General features: G+C 41.8%; 1 protein-coding gene across 1 annotated transcript; it reads left to right on the top strand.

The window, feature by feature from the left end:
• Nucleotides 1–4,885: 4,885 nt before the first annotated feature.
• On the top strand, nucleotides 4,886–5,529 carry LOC129245833 (uncharacterized). Its single transcript, XM_054884253.1, has one exon. The coding sequence runs from the start codon at nucleotides 4,895–4,897 to the stop codon at nucleotides 5,489–5,491; it is 597 nt and encodes a 198-aa protein (XP_054740228.1). The 5' UTR covers nucleotides 4,886–4,894; the 3' UTR covers nucleotides 5,492–5,529.
• The last annotated feature ends 11,517 nt before the right edge of the window (nucleotides 5,530–17,046 follow it).

Below are 17,046 nucleotides of genomic sequence, written 5' to 3'. Positions count from 1 at the left end.
AGTGTCTACTCGTAAATTATACTCCCTTCCTTGCAAAAATCGATTTAATAAACAATGGAGTGGTGAGCTAACGAAAATCGCATTGCAGTGATTGCATTACAAAAGTGTGGTAAAAGTGTAAGTGAGATTTACGAATTGCTGAAAAAATTTAATATTTCGAGAATGTTTGTTCACTGCAAGATCAATCGTTTTTTCCAAACGTTTGAAGTGACAGACAGAAAAAGAAGTGGTCGTCCTCGCGTGGTTCGAACCAGTGCAGCCATAGAAGCCGTTCAAGAAATAATTCGCAGAAATCCCCTTACAAAGCAAAAAATTATGTCCAGCGAAATGATTGTATCGACCAGATCCATGTCAAGACTTATTCGAGATGATCGCCACATGAAAGCCTTCCGTCGCTCAATTGGTCATCTTTTGACAACGGGCTTGAAGAAAATTAGACTCAAAAGATGCAAGCAGCTGCCTCGGTGGCACGCGGTCAACGGTCGTGAAAATATTCTTTTCACAGATGGGGAACTTTTCTCTATTGACGAAGTTTTTTATAAGCAAAACGACAAAATCTATGCTAAAACTTCTAGAGACGCCAAAAATATTGTTCCACGTGGCCACAATCCAGCCTCCGTAATGGTTTGGTGGAGAGTGTTTTGTAAAGGCGTTGTAGGCAAAATGTACCAGGAGGATATTTTAGTGGAGAGCTCTAGGATCTTCCAGCAAGATTCCGCTCCAGGCCATGAGGAAAAACTACCCAGCAGTGGCTGAAAAACAATATTCCTGGGTTTATAGCCGCAGAAGATTGACCATCTGGAAGTCCATATCTGAATCCATTGATTGGACTACAGTTTGTGCTCACAATTGGAGAACATGGCCTGTCGAAGACCTCACAGAAATTTGGAGAGTCTCAAAAAATCTTTGTTTCGAGCCGCTACGTCAACATGCATGGAAATCGTGCGTGCAATGTGTTCAATGGAACTCACAAAGAAAACCAGTGCAGAGGACGCCCATGATAAATTTGGATACGCACAGTCATGAATGAAAGCTTCTCCACTGCCATCTAAAACGAAATTAGACATAAAGTGGCTAACAGAAATCGTTGGAGAGCCATTATTTCCGCTCGATGCAGTTATTTTAAAAAATGTCTTCCATATACTTTTGGAACTTTCGACTTCCATATCAAGGATAAAATAAAAACTGATTTAAAAAAAGTTTTTTTTTTGTTTTGCGAAAGTGTAATAAATTCATGGAAAATATCGTCCATAAAAACACATGAAATAAAATTACTGTCCTTAAACTTCAACTGAAAAATTTAACGAGAAATTTTGCGCAATAGTTTTTAACCCTCTAACTCCTACTTAAATATAGTATGTATTTTTCATCCCTTCTCCAAACAGCTATAATCGACTGTCGTCAAAAAAGGCAGGCAGAAGGCTTCTGAGGCTTAAGAAAAGTACGTAAGAAAGCTTAGTTATTAATTTAATATTTACACTTTTGACGAACACTTACACTTATGAGCCTTTGTGCGGTTCGATTTGTATGGAACGCAATTTTTAGGCCTCCTGTCCTGCATAAGGTGAATTAAAAGTGAATTCGAAGTGATTGTACTACATAAATAAATTTATTTAGGAAGCAATATTTGTTGTTTTGCGTGAGTAATTTTAAGTAAAAGTAGGTTTACATATGCAACGATTAGCAATAAATCCAGAAAAAATAAACTGCCCGTTCGCGTATAGCCGACTAGCTGTCAAGCCTGTTTGGAAAGGTATTTCTTTATTTAAATTGGTCTGGTGGAATTTTTTAGTGTTCTTGGTTTGTTGAATTATTATTAAAAATATGAAGAAAAGGCAAAGAGAAGCAGTAGTTAATTCAACTATGCAATTTGCTGCTAGTAATAGGCAGTTGGAGGAAATCCGTTTTTTTTTTTAACTTTTTCCAAATCAAGAGGACACCTCAAACATCAATTGAGCTGAATGCCCGTTGCTAAAATCCGTTGGTTTTGAGTAATGAATTTTTGAGTAAAATACCTCTTTCGCACTTTTTTTTTTTTTTTTCAAAATAAAAAAATTTCAACTACTTTTTTGCTATTGTTTGAAGTCGCTCGTGCAAGTAAAGACGATCATTTTGAATCCAGAATCATTAAAATCGGTTCATTTTTGACTAAGTTATGAGCAATTAAAAAGAATTTTTCTTATATAATTAAAGAAATCCATTTTGAGCCGAAAAACAATATTGCCGATATATTATATTTTGAAAAAACATTTTTTCGGGCGAACAAAAAAATACGTCTCTCATTATTTAGACCAGAGAGCAACATATTTGAGTTACACGTTTCTCCTTACATTCGTAATAATAATTATGAATAACACAAACAGTTTTACCGAACAAAGAATTTTTTATAAAATACGTATTCTAGTGTTTATTACACGCAAAATGACCAGTAAGTGCTCCACACGGTAATGTGAGTCCCTTTTTATCCAGGATTAGAGTAGATTTCGCTCTGTTGGCACGGAAGTTCAAACACTTTTTCGAGTGACTAAGGCCGTTTGTGCCGCTCCAGTGTTTCAGTGTTCCCTGATTTTTGTTTGGATCCATTTGTTGGTCTTCTGTTTTATATTATTTTTGTTAAAGCCGAAAAATGGGGTTGATCCAATAAATAGCCCTTCTGCCCCTTTTTTGGCATAAAAGTCTGCCTTCTGGTTTCCTTCGTGTCCTTAATGTCCTGATATCCAAATCAGTGATACCTGATTATGAGTGGCCAGTTTGTTGAGTGCATTGTTACACTCTCTTAGGACTTGTGACTTGAATGTTAAGCTATTCAAGGCTTTGAGAACCGATTGGCTGTGCAAAAGTATTTAAATTTTTACTTTCTCGAACCCTCTTTTGGATATGATTACCACTGTCCCCATTATGGCGAAGAGCTCCGCATTTCAAGTTATGGTATCTGAACTTAGGATTTTTGTGCTCTAGGCTCCACTATCCCTGCTCCTACTTCTTGGAGCGTTTTTGGACCATCAGTGCACCATTTCGGTGAGTAATTATTTAGCCATGTTGGGTTAGTTTTCCATTCTTCCCGAGACGCGAAAATAACCATTTATCTCTTTATAAAATTGAGTACGGGTTTCGTGTGGTCATTCGTCTGGGTTATGCATACTGCATGTTGAACCCTCTTCAAGATATTAAGGTGTCCAGTAAGATCTCCTAGTTTAAGTTTTTCTTTCATATGAAAAGAGAGTGCTTGCATAGTAGCTTCCTCTTCTATTGCTAAATGTGGCAGTAGTAAATTTAAAAGCGCATCTATGTCAGGTGGGGGTTGGGGTAGCTCATGGCCCCTGTTATGCTTAAGCACGCCAGCCTTTGTAGTTTACACAGTTTTGATATAGCAGTAGTTTGACTTGTTTTAACTCACCCATAGTACGATAGGTCTTACCATTTGGGTGTAGATCCAGAAAGCCATTTTAGGGTTCAGACCCTAGGATTTACCGAAGAGTTATTTTATTGTCCAAAGGTTTTTCGTTGCCTTTTTGATTACTGAGTTCAGGTGGGCCTCCCAAGTGAATTTTTTATCCAAGATAAGTCCTAGATATTTTACCTCTTCCTTTAGAGGTACCTCTATTCCATTTATTCATTTATATTTAGAGCCATTTTCCTGGTAAATGGGATAATAGTGGTTTTGGAAGGGTTGATTGATAATCTTTTTTTCGTACACTACTCTCAGGTTATATAGGGTTATTCAATAGGTGCGCTTCAACTTTTTTCCGATAGGGAGGGCGAACGACGCAATATTTTTTATTTTTCGCTTGTCATTTGTAAACTTCATTAGTATACATTTCATCATGGAACGCTACACACTTGAGCAACGATTGCAAATCATGCAAATTTTTTATGAAAATAATCGTTCTGTTGCTGCTACTTTAAGAGCATTACGGCCATTTTACGGTCCATTTGGGGTTATGTGAAGTCATTGGTCTACAGTAACAAGCCGGCGTCGATTTGTGAGCTCAGAGCCAATATTGAACGCGAAATTGCTGGAATTTCGGCCGATTTATGCAAAAGAGTGGTCGAAAATTGGCTTCAACGATTGGACTTCGTAAAACGTGCACGCGGTGGTCATGCAAAAAAATCGAATTTCATACTTAAATGTATGTATATGTTCAAACTCGATAATAAAAAAAAATTAGTTAAAAAAGTCAAACCGTTTGTGTTTTATTCAAAAAAGTTCAAAAGTTGAAGCGCTCTTACTGAAAACCCCTATATTTAAGATATCCTGCATTAAGTCCTTTATGGTCCTTTCGTGGTTGCCTTTAATTATTACAGAAATATCATCTGCATACCCTATTGTTTTATACTCTTTTTTGTGAAGGATTTGTACCAAATAGTCAGCCACGATAGACCAGAGCGATTTTATCCCCCTTGAGGATGTCCACACAACAGATGTCGCAACTGTAATACTTAGGGTAACTTGTCCCAAAGAGGCTGTGATTATCCTTTGGTTTAGCATTTTGCTTACCCATTTAACAATTGCTGGATCGGCTCCCCTATTGGGGAGTGCCAGTTCTATTGCTTGAAAGTTCACATTGTCAAATGCACCCTCAATGGCCATAAAAGCGCAGAGGGCTATTTTCTTTAGGTTAAAGGACTTTTCTATATCGCGAACAATTGTGTGTAGTGCTAACGAAAAAAGCTCCGATATTTTAGATTAGTACCACCTTCGGCAAAGTTCATCTGGGAGATATTCCCTTCTAATTCTTATATCCTTACAATAATTCTTAGCGTTTGTTCACGTGGAGTTACAATTTTGTAAAATTGTGGACTGTACATATACGTCTAATAATAATTTCTCCATGTCTCCCTTCATTCTTGCACCATATAATTTTTCCTTTTACTCGAGCATACATCAACTTTCATGCCAGAGAAAAAAATAAAATTTCTGTTTGTACGTAAAATGAAAATCTCTTCTATAGCGTTCGCAATTCACGTTACAATTCTCGCGAATCTCTTTGCTTGGAGTGCTGCCAAACAGCCGCCAGATAGCTGCAGATCTTTGGAAAATACCATTTGGATGCATTTGTGCAGGGGAACTGTATCGCAGGAGATTAAAATCAAATACAAAGATCAGCTAACCAGTATTGGAACGCCATTCAAAGTTTTGTCTCTTTCCCTAGATAGAAACTCAATTATGGTGAGTTTCTTTATTTCCAAAATGCAACATTGTGCCGTCGTAAAGATAAAGGCAAATATGAGTATGGTGTGCAATGGTATCAATGCTACTCCAAAACAACAAATGGTCTACTGTTTCAACTTCAATCTGCAATATATTAGTGATTTAATCAAATTGTGTTACGACCAGGAGGATAATTTATCAATGGCCCCGCGGAACATAAAATTCGGGGTATTACATTACAGTCATATACCACCTCTACAATCGGTGCAAGTGCGTTTCGATGGGAGAAATAAATATATTTTGCTTCTAATCTCAGCCGTGTTAGGCAGAGCGATGTAAATAAATATTTCTTCATCAACATTTGAGACTATCGCAAATAGATTTCTTTAAGTCAAATATAAATATTGGGTTGAGGACAAGGCAAATCCATTAAGGCCAGGTTACCCCTGATCATTTTTAAAAAATCGAAAATTTTTTTTTTACATAAAGTGCTAGTAAATAGTCGTAGAAATAATATAGAATTAGTCCTGAAGGTCGGCACTACCGAGAAGCAGCTAGAAAAGACCGGGGAGCGGTGCGCGCCAAGCGGTAAATCCGGCCGCTCGGGCCCCTGTGGTAGCGGCAGGTGCTGTGTGCCTTCGGATCGACTGCTATTGTTCTTTTCCTCTCTATTTTTCGAAAATATTCTCTCCTTTACAGTTAGAGAGCGTCCTTCGAATATAATATACGGTAGTACAAGAGAAATTTTCGTTGGTGATGGTTAGATTTAGTCTTCACACGCGTCGGTAAATTTTTCGTTCGTTTGCTCTCAAAATTTTTCGGTAAATTTTTCGGTAAATTTTTCATTCTATTGCTTTTAATCATGGATAAGAAAAAGAAAAGTGGTCAGCACCATAGAGTGAAAAGAAGGAGTTTTTTGGGTAATCAACATACTTCAGATGAGTGTACAGAAAAAACCAGCTCTGCTGCAAAGAAACTGAAAAACGCCGATCCTAAACTAGAAGTAAAAATTCATCCGTTTTTGAATTACGTGATCGTTCAATGGTCTGTATTTGCTACACTGCAGCAGAGAGTTGTTTGTGCAAAGTGTGGAAAGAAAGTGGAATTTGCAAAAAGTGATGAAAAAGGATTAGGTTTTGAATTGGAAATAATCTGTGATTGTGAGGAGAGTGAATCAATCCCTTCAAGTCCAAAAATCAGCCATGGTTATGAAATAAATAGAAGAATTGTTTATACAATGCGTTTGTTAGGAGTTGGATTCTGTGGTTTACTGAATTTTTGTGGACTAATGGATATCTCAGCAACTGCATTAAGTTTAAATGGCTACTATAAAATCTTACAGCATATTTATATAGCACAAGAAGAGCAAGAAATGAATAAAGAGAGAGGATTACCCGAAGATAAGCTTATTGTTTCGGGCGATGGTTCCTGGCCAAAAAGAGGATTCACAGCTCTACTTGGTATTGTCAGTTTAATCGGCAAGTATACAAATAAAGTCATAGATGTAGTAGTAAAGTCGAAAATTTGCCAAGCGTGCACTAACTATTCCAAGAAATTCCCCGAAGATACGCCAGAGTTTGATGCTTGGTTTATCGAACATTGTGAAGCAGGTAATTGCACAAGAGATCATGATGGTAGTGCCGGACTTATAGAAGTTGAAGGAGTGCAAGAAATGTTTCTCAGGTCTGTGGAAAAGTACGGTGTTATGTATGAGTACTACATCGGCGACGGCGATTGTAAAACTTTTAAGGGACTCGAAGATTTACAACCGTACGGTGAGGCTCTTAAAGTAAAAAAAAAGCATGTGTTTTACACGTAGGCAAAAGTATTTATCGACGTGGTAAAGAAGCCAAAAAAAACCTTGCGAAAATGAAAAGAGCTCTGAAAGCGCAAGAAAAAAAAGAGGCATTAGAACGAGGTGAAGAAGTACCAAAAAAAAGAGGGCAAAAAAAAAGTGATCAACCTGCAGTAAAATCTCTACAATTCACTGAAGCGCAATTGTCTAAATTATCTAGTTACTTCAAAAAAGCTATTTTAACTCACCCCGATTCTATGACAGACATGAAAAATGCAATTCTGGCCTCATTTTTTCACAAGTGCTCCACCGATGCTAAGCCGCAACACCAGTATTGCCCAGCCGGAGCAGATTCATGGTGCGCCTATCAAAAGGCAGTAGCTACAAAGCAGAATTATAACCATCCTCCAGCTTTTGATGACGAAGTTCAAGGTCTTTTACAGCCAATTTACGAGGAACTAACCGATGAAAAGGTGCTGGAGAGATGTTTAGGGGCTAACACCCAGAACAACAACGAAAGTTACAACTCGTGTGTCTGGAACATAGCCCCTAAACATAAGTTTGTTGGGAAGAAAACTCTAGAAATTGCTGCTCTAAGTGCTGCATGCATTTTTAATGAAGGACTTTTACCAGTTTTAAAAGTGATGGAAGTTATGGGTGTCAAAATCGGCCTGGAAGCAAGGCGCTTTGCTGATAAGGCCAACGACAGGCGCCTAGACCGAGCCGAGCATGAAGCTACTGAAGCATCAAAGGAGCATAGAACTGCTGCTAGAAATTCTAGGATTCTTCAGAACGATGCCTACGAAGAGCAGGAAGGAGTTGTGTATGAAGCTGGAATTGATATGTAAGTATAACTCACTTTTTTTACGATTTTTCAAGTATAAAAACTTTAAACGCGTTTATCTCAAAACCACGTTTTTTCATATGGATGCCACTCTCACTTGAAAACTATACCACTTATTAATATGATCCAAGTAGCATTTTATTTCTTAGATGTCTCGCTATAGCCGCAAGCAGAATCACAAACATTTATTGTTATTTAAAAAAGTTATAAACAATTAAAAGTGAAAAAATAGTGGCAAAAAATTCAAAAGTCCGCCATTTGGTTTTTTTTTATTAAAAATATTTGATTCTGCTTGCGGTCATAACCAATTCAATACAGAAGATGAAACCGTTTGATTTTTTACTTTCAGATAATTCGTTTTCGAGATATGATGGCATCCAACTACGAATCAGCTAAAATTTAGCAGCCATTTTGAAAGCCACCATTTGAAAAAAAAAAAAAAAAATTTTTTTTAAGCAATTTAATATTTGTTTTTTCACATGTAAAAAAATTGATTAATAAATATATTTTGTACTATGAATAAAGTTTATTTAAAAAAGCACACAAATCAAGGGTAACCTGGCCTTAAAGGTGTTGTTGGTAAATCAGCTGAGTTGTTTTTTTTTTTATTTCGCCGTGTTCATGTGGCTGTCAGCTCAGAATGAAACCAGGCGAATTCATTATTTGTTCCCTAATTTCCCAATACTTTGATTTGACAATCAAACGTACAAAATATTGTTGTTGGTCTATTGTCGCCACCTTTAATGAATGCTCCTTGGTTGTGGAGTAGATAAGTGCATAGCGTTTTTATATTTTGTTTTCTTTTACAACGATTTGTTAGCTGTTTGGAAAAGCGTAAGTATTCATTCAATAGAACTTTTTCTGTTCTACAAAACTATGTTAATTGTATTTTTGAGTTAATTAATTTTTTATTAGTTTGGAGGCAGAGAGAAATGGAATACCCAGGAGGCAAAAATCAACATTTTCGACACCTGTGCGTCTTTGCTTTTCATCGAGGTCAAAAAGCTGCCGAATATGTGACTGTAATGGTATATCTGTTCATCAGTATTTACCATTAAAATGAGGGCTTAGTTTTATGCATCAGTGGTCTGGATGAGTAGACTCTCTCTAGTCGGAGTCAGGAGGACCTTATCGAGACAACAACGCACTGCGGCCATCTGTTGCACCGGAGCTGTTCCAACTACTTCAAGTCCGGCATTAGATGCTCTGGTTAGTCTACTACCACTTGATGTTTTCATCCAAGGAGAGGCCTTCAAGGCCATCTGCAGGCTGAAACACAGTGGGAACTGGTACGGCCCTTGTCCGGCATTGGAACACAGAGAAGGCATGTACATCGATCCAACGATTCTCTCCTTGCCTCTTGACTCGATGTCATCAAGAGTCGTACTTGAAAAGAGATACAGTGTAATGCTACCAGAGGCTCAGTTGTGGGAAGGCTCAGAAAATAAGCCCGGCAAACACTGTTTTCGCATTTTTACGGATGGCTCCAGGGCCGAGCATGGCTCCGGCTCTGGGGTCTACGTGGAATCCAGAGGGACAAAACTGCACTTTGCTCTTGGAATGCATGCATCTGTGTTTCAAGCGGAGGTGTATGCAGTTCAAGAAGCGATGAACTTTGTTGTGGAAAAACGATGGAGAGGCAGATCTATATGCGTCTGCAGCGACAGTCAAGCTGCGCTTATGGCCTTAGACAGCCCTCCAACCACATCAGGGGTAGTCAAGTCCTGTAAATTCAGGCTGAACTATGTCGGTAGACGATGCTAACAAGGGTCCCGGGACACGTGGGTTATGCGGGTAACGAGACCTCTGACTCCTTAGCTAAGATGGGCTCTGAGGCCAACTTCTTTGGCCCAGAGCCCGTTTTGCCCCTCCCTTCTGCTGCCATTACAGCCACGGTTAGCAAATGGGTAACTACTACCCACAAGCGAGCTTGGCAGGCTGAGAGAGGCTGCAGATGGACAAAACTGATGTTACCTGTCATGTCCGATCGACTGTCGCAAACCCTTCTGTCATTAAGCAGAGGGGAGTGCAGACGGCTGGTTGGACTAATGACGGGCCACTTTCTGTGGGCAAAGCACATGGAAAGGTTGGGCATCTCAGACAGTGTACTCTGCCCAGCTTGTGAAGAGGAGGATGAGAGGGCGGACCACTTCCTGTGTGTCTGCCCCGCCTTCGCCCGAATCAGGTTTGAGGTCTTTGGCACTGATGTGTTAAGAAGCGACCATCTTGGCTCCTTGGCACCACAAGATCTACTCAGATTTCTTCGGCGATCGGGTAGATTTAAAGAAAATTAAAAAGGAATCCAAGTGTAGTACAATTGACCCAATTAATGGCTGAGTGCTGCACTTGCTAGTTGTCCCGACCAAAAAAAAAAAAAATACTTTTATTTTCTTCTATTTCTTTTGCTTAGCTTTGCTTTTCCTTTGAAATTGAAATTTGAAAAGGTCGAGCCAAGGAGCACCAGGCGATTTGGTGGCTCCTAAAACACTCAGGCTAAAATGTCCATTGTTTTTAAAGCTCTTTAAAGAGGCTAGATAGTCAAGGAGGGAAGGAGAAAATTATCAGAGAAAAAGATAGGAAAGAATAAAGACAGTGATAGAGATAGTTAGTCCTGTGAGAATTTTCCAGATTCTTTGGCAAATCTATAAATATCCTCCAGTTTTAAAGAACGAATATTACGCATTCTCACGACATCGGAACCCAAAACTCGTAGCCGTGCTCTAGCAAAGGCAGGACAATCACTGAGAAAGTTCTTAGTGCTATCCGCCTCCTCCAAGCAAGACAGGCTTATTGGGTCCTCAATGATTCCAATAGTGGTCATATGCTGACCCCATGGGTTGTGTCCTGTAATGATACCGACCATCAACTGAACGTCTTTCCTTCCAAGTTTCAGTATGTAGAAAGTTTGACAGTTTTCTGTTCGGACCTGTCACAAAACATCGGGGCATCGGCAATTTCGTTTTCTTGAACACCGGAGTGTCATGGAACCCATATAAGTACAAGCCTCTTTTGTCTTGTGGCAGAATTAAGCTTCTTCTTTCATTCTTGGACAATCTTTCAGGTTTGCTTCGCGTTCTCCAGGGCCTTGCATGCAGCCTGACTGTCACTGAAAACTCCAATCTGTTTCCCGCTCCATTTCCTCCCGATTAACCATTCGACTACTTTTAGGATGACAAAAACTTCCGTTTGGAAAACAGTTGCCATTTCCCCCATAGCATAGTGATACTTATTACTATCGTTTAAGTACCATCGGGCTCCAGATCCTATTTCATTCTTCCTGCATGCATTCTGGACTACTCCATTGCTCACGTAATGGAAATCTGACATTAAATTTCCTTCCAATTGAAACTGTGGGTATCAGGTCGTCTTGCTTTTCCTGTTTTTAGTGATTTACTGAGTGTGGAAACTAAATTTTACCAAACGATTTTAGCCTTGATAGTCTACCGAAGATAACCCATATACTCGCACATAGAGTTACTTTGAGGTACCACCTCATTTTGCCCAACAAACGACAAATAGGCAGGATCTAGGAAAGCTGAGGCCGGACACGGAAACTGAGTATCCGCAATCGCTCCATTCTTGCTCTGCCAATCAGAAACATACTCAGGATAAATGGTGCCTCGGATATTGACAAAAAAGAAAAAAATACCAACATTGCCTTCAGTCGCAACTTGGGCATCATCGCTTTCGTTGGCTGCTCTCCACCGTTTTCCACTCACTGCTGCTATCATCTGGAGTGACTATTCGACAGATCCACACATATCGATCGTAAAACACAAATACAAACCAAATGAGTTATCGACTTCGAAGAAAGATTCCTTCTTTTCGAACTACGTAAGTAGTGTTGACAGCTCCTGACCGAACCAGTTTCGAAGTCATTAGGTGGCAGAGTGTATGTATGCTTTTGCAGATACTCACACTCTTGCATAACTGCCTACAGCTGGTCTTAGTAGGTTTGGTCCATCAGATCCTTCTAGGTGACAGACGGGATCAGAATTTAATTTTATATCAGCGGAACATTGGTTTTGTAGAATCCTCGCCTGGGCACTGACAAATTCTTAGTTTATCTCATGACTATTGCGCCCCTAGGATAGGCCTAGTCGGTCTTCGTCCACCAACATCTCTCCGAGAGAAGACGTAACATTTAAACACAAGGCCAAGTGAGCTGTTCCTGGATGAGTTGAAGTTAATCGGCGAGGTTGGTAATTTAGTCTTTTGCAAGAAACTCCTCACTGAAATTAAATTCAAGCTTCATGATAAGTTCAGCTGCTATCAAATAACTTAGAGAATTGGCTGTTGACTGCCGCAATAACAACTCCTGCGGGGGATAAACCAGATCCTCGGCTCACTGACTGCGTGACTACGCATTTGGTTTTGTCTGTCCAATTCACTATAAATCGTGTAGGGGTACCAATTCCCAATACATTGCAGGAAACTGTTTGACTGATGAACCGGCTAGGCGAAGTTTTGCCATACAAATAGAGCGCAAATGTTATATTGAATAGCTGTGGCTTAGCCTTGGAGAGATGTGGTTCGAGTCAGCTCAGCGAGCGCTGTAGCGTCTTAACCGTAGCCGAATGGGCTCATGCGTGAATACCGTTCGGCAGTGCGCGCGTCCGAAGCCCTGGACATGAAACACCAAAGGATAGAGAAAATTGTTTTCTAATAGCGGTCGCCTGTCGGCAGGCAAGCAGGTAGACTTCTGAGAGAATTTCTGGAGAAGGAGCTCGACCAAACACATATTATTTTCTCAGTAGATGGCTGTAGTGATCGATATCTCGTAAAGTCTGTCAGTGTAGTGTAAATCACCGATCGTCTTCGTCCAGCTCATCTGAAGGCAGTCCCAGGAAGCTTGCTGTTTCGCTAGGTTGGGCCCAGAGGGAAAGGGCTGTTAGATGAGTGGGTTGGATGGAGCATGTAAAAAGGTGGTTAGTGTCGTGCGGGGTGCCTTCACATGCCGGACATATGATTAGTATGTCCGGGTCGATTCTGGATAGGTAGAAGTTTAACCTGCTGCAGTATCCAGAACGTAATTGTGCCAAAGTTAAGCGGAACTCTCGGGGAAGTTGGAGCTCTTCGTCTGCAATGGATGGTGGTTGGACTCCGATGACGGCATTCGGTGGTCGGGAGCTTAAGAAGGTGGTAAGAGTCTCCCGATGAATGTCATTAATGGTCTCTCTGTACACTGTCCGATCTAGTAATTATCACTCTGTTTTGACCTACATCTCGTCCGCGTAGCTAAGGAGGCGACTCCTGACATGCCTGGGAAGTGGATCAGGCTCAAGCAGTTGTCTGCATGGGTAAGACCTCCGGTAACACCCTAGCGGTAACTTGTCTTCTTCTTCTTAATTGGCGCGATAACCGCTTACGCGATTTTGGCCGAGTTTAACAAAGCGCGCCAGTCGTTTCTTTCTCGTGCTAACCGGCGCCAGTTGGACACACCAAGTGAAGCCAAGTCCTTCTCCACCTGATCTTTCCAACGCAGTGGAGGCCGCCCTCTTCCTCTGCTACCACCAGCTGGTACCGCATCGAATACTTTCAAAGCCGGAGCGTTTGTATCCATTCGGACGACATGACCCAGCCAACGAAGCCGCTGGATCTTTATTCGCTGCGCTATGTCTATGTCGTCGTAAAGCTCATACAGCTCATCGTTCCATCGTCTGCGATATTCGCCGTTGCCAACGTGCAAAGGTCCAAAAATTTTACGCAGAATCTTTCTCTCGAACACTCCAAGCGTCGCTTCATCGGATGTTGTCATCGTCCAAGCTTCTGCGCCATGCGTTAGGACGGGCGTGATGAGAGTCTTGTAGAGTGTTAGTTTTGTTCGTCGAGAGAGGACTTTACTGCTCAGTTGCCTACTTAGTCCAAAATAGCACTTGTTGGCAAGAGAGATTTTACGTTGGATTTCAAGGCTGACATTGTTATCGGTGTTAATGCTGGTTCCTAAATACACGAAGTCTTTTACAACCTCAAAATTATAACTGTCAACAGTGACGTGGGTGCCGATACGCGAGTGCGCCGACTGTTTGTTTGAAGACAGGAGGTACTTCGTTTTGTCCTCGTTCACCACCAAACCCATTCGCTTTGCCTCTTTATCCAGTTTGGAGAAGGCAGAACTAACAGCGCGGTTGTTAAGGCCGATGATGTCAATATCATCGGCATACGCCAGCAATTGTACGCTCTTATAAAAAATTGTGCCTGAGCGATTAAGTTCTGCGGCTCGTACGATGCTCTCCAACATCAGGTTAAAGAAGTCACACGACAGCGAGTCACCCTGTCTGAAACCTCGTTTGGTATCAAACGGCTCGGAGAGGTCCTTCCCAATTCTGACGGCGCTGCTGGTGTTGAGCAACGTCATCTTACATAGCCGTATTAGTTTTGCGGGGATACCAAATTCAGACATGGCGGCATACAGGTAACTCCTTTTCGTACTGTCGAATGCAGCTTTGAAGTCGACGAAAAGATGGTGTGTGTCGATTCTCCTTTCATGGGTCTTTTCCAAGATTTGGCGTATCGTGAATATTTGGTCGATGGTAGACTTTCCAGGTCTGAAGCCACACTGATAAGGTCCAATCAGTTGGTTGACGGTGGGCTTCAGCCTTTCACACAATACGCTCGCTAGAACCTTATAGGCGATATTTAGAAGACTAATCCCGCGGTAATTGGCACAAATTGCAGGATCGCCCTTCTTGTGGATTGGGCAGAGCACACTTAAATTCCAATCGGCAGGCATGCTTTCATCCGACCATATTCTGCATAGGAGCTGATGCATGCACCTTACCAGCTCCTCGCCGCCATGTTTGAATAGCTCAGCCGGCAGTCCGTTGGCGCCCGCGGCTTTGTTGTTCTTTAGCCGCGTTATCGATATTCTCACCTCGTCATGATCGGGTAGCGGAACGACAATTCCGTCGTCAACGATTGGGGTATCGGGATCTTCACATTCTCTATGACATGCGCAGCTGTCACCGTTTAACAGGTTCGAGAAGTGTTCCCTCCATAATTTAAGATTGCTCTGTACGTCAGTCACCAGATCGCCGTCTTTGTTCTTACAGGACAACGCCCCGGTCTTAAAACCTTCTGTAAGCCGCCGAACTTTCTGGTAAAATTTTCGGGCGTTGTTCCTACTGGCCAGCATCTCAAGCTCCTCGCACTCACGTATTTCGGCCTCTCGTTTCTTCTGTCGGATAATACGTCTCTCTTCCTTTTTCAGCTCTCTGTAGCGATCCCACATGGCTCGCGTTGCGCCCGATCGCAGCGTGGCTCTATAGGCGGCATCTTTTCTTTCGGCGGCAGCATGACATTCCTCGTCGTACCAATTGTTTTTTCGGGCTCGTCGGAATCCGATTTCTTCTTCGGCGGCGGTACGTAGGGAACGAGAAATGTTGCTCCATTGCTCGCGCATGCCGGTGTGTTGGGCAGTGCTCTCCGAGAGCAGGAGTGAGAGTCGAGTGGCGAATCTTCTGGCTGTCTGTTGTGATTGCAGCTTTTCGATGTCGAACATTCTTTGCGTAGGTAGATGTACGTTTTTTGCTGCACAGAGGCGTGTGCGCAGTTTGGCTGCAACAAGGTAATGATCCGAGTCGATGTTGGGTCCTCGGATCGTACGTACATCTAATACACTAGAAGCGTGTCTTCCATCTATCACAACATGATCGATCTGGTTTCGCGTTTTTCGATCAGGAGACAGCCAGGTAGCTTGGTGTATCTTTTTATGCTGGAATCTGGTGCTGCAGACTACCATGTTTCGGGCCCCGGCGAAGTCGATCAGCCCCTGTCCGTTACCGGATGTTTCGTTGTGTAGGCTGAATTTTCCGACTGTGGGACCAAAAATTCCCTCCTTGCCCACCCTGGCGTTGAAGTCGCCAAGCACGATTTTTATGTCGTGGCGGGGGCAGCGCTCATAGGAACGTTCCAAGCGCTCATAGAAAGAATCCTTGGTCGCATCGTCCTTCTCTTCCGTCGGGGCGTGGGCGCAAATTAGCGAGATGTTAAAAAATCGCGCTTTGATGCGGATTGTTGCGAGACGCTCGTCCACCGGAGTGAACGACAGTACTTGGCGACGAAGTCTCTCTCCCACAACAAATCCGACACCGAATTTGCGCTCCTTTACATGGCAGCTGTAGTAGACGTCGCAAGGTCCTATGTTTTTCTTACCTTGCCCCGTCCATCGCATCTCTTGGATGGCAGTGATGTCAGCCTTTACTCTCACGAGGACATCAACCAGCCGGGCAGAGGCACCTTCCCCATTAAGGGACCGGACATTCCAGGTGCATGCCCTCAAATCGTATTCCTTATTTCGTTTGCAGGGGTCGTCATCAGTGTTGGAAGTTCTCATCCGAGGCTTTGTTGCTGTTCATTGGGGGGGTTTTTTAAGTGGCGGGTCCCAAACCCAGCGCACAACCAGCTATGCTGGGATGCTTCGCGGTAACTTGTAGTATGATTATAAGTCGGATATGCCTTAACATTAATATTCATAAACATTTTGTTTTGGTTTTTATTTTATTGTCCACTTATGCATTCACTGTGCTGTGCCGTTTAAATAAAGTATCATATTTCTTAAAAGGTTCATTACACTTGAAAGTAAACGCAAATATAGCTAACGTAATTATTATATGCGCGGCGCGTGAATGCTAGAATCATATTACACAAGTAAACACCGAAAAATTGTTGTTGGCTTGCATTGATAAAAGTTACTATAAAAACGCTTGTAATTAGTATGTAAGACACAATAAAGAAAATAATCGTTCGCCAAGCTGGATGCCTAGCTTGGAACGACAAATAAATAAATATATTTAACTCAAATAAATATTCTTTCATTACATGGCGATCCTGCCAGCTTGGTGCTAAGATTTTTTTGCACAAGTGGCGGAAAGCTCAAATGCTTATTCCAAAGTCCAGCTTGGTGCTAAGATTTTTGCACAAGTGGCGGAAAGCAAATACTAATAACAAAGTCCTGGTATTGATCAGCCAATAAGATCTACCAGTTGCGTGAAGTTCCTGGTCTGGCCAATAGACCAGAAGATAGATGACCACAGAAGGGCCGAAAGCTATCTCCATTGAGGAGTACAGGAGAAGAAACCATTTATTAAAGAAACCAGCCGATCAAGAACCAGTCATCCCAATCGTAAAGAAGCCAAAGCGCAGAGGCGGCTATACCCAGCGCATTAAGCGAGAGATTGGATATCTCCTCCGAGAAGTCAACACTCAGCCACCACCACCTTGGAAAAAGGCTTGCTCCATTTGGGAACGCATCTC

This window comes from Anastrepha obliqua, chromosome 4 (genome assembly GCF_027943255.1).
Source record: "Anastrepha obliqua isolate idAnaObli1 chromosome 4, idAnaObli1_1.0, whole genome shotgun sequence".
In the NCBI taxonomy this organism is placed as follows: domain Eukaryota; kingdom Metazoa; phylum Arthropoda; class Insecta; order Diptera; family Tephritidae; genus Anastrepha; species Anastrepha obliqua.
The sequence above is the reverse complement of the archived record's forward strand: the minus strand, read 5'-3'. Positions and strand labels throughout refer to the sequence as shown.

Bases quoted from the DNA above. Each gene is read 5' to 3' on its own strand.
- LOC129245833 (XM_054884253.1), top strand. From the start codon at position 4,895: ATGCCAGAGAAAAAAATAAAATTTCTGTTTGTACGTAAAATGAAAATC.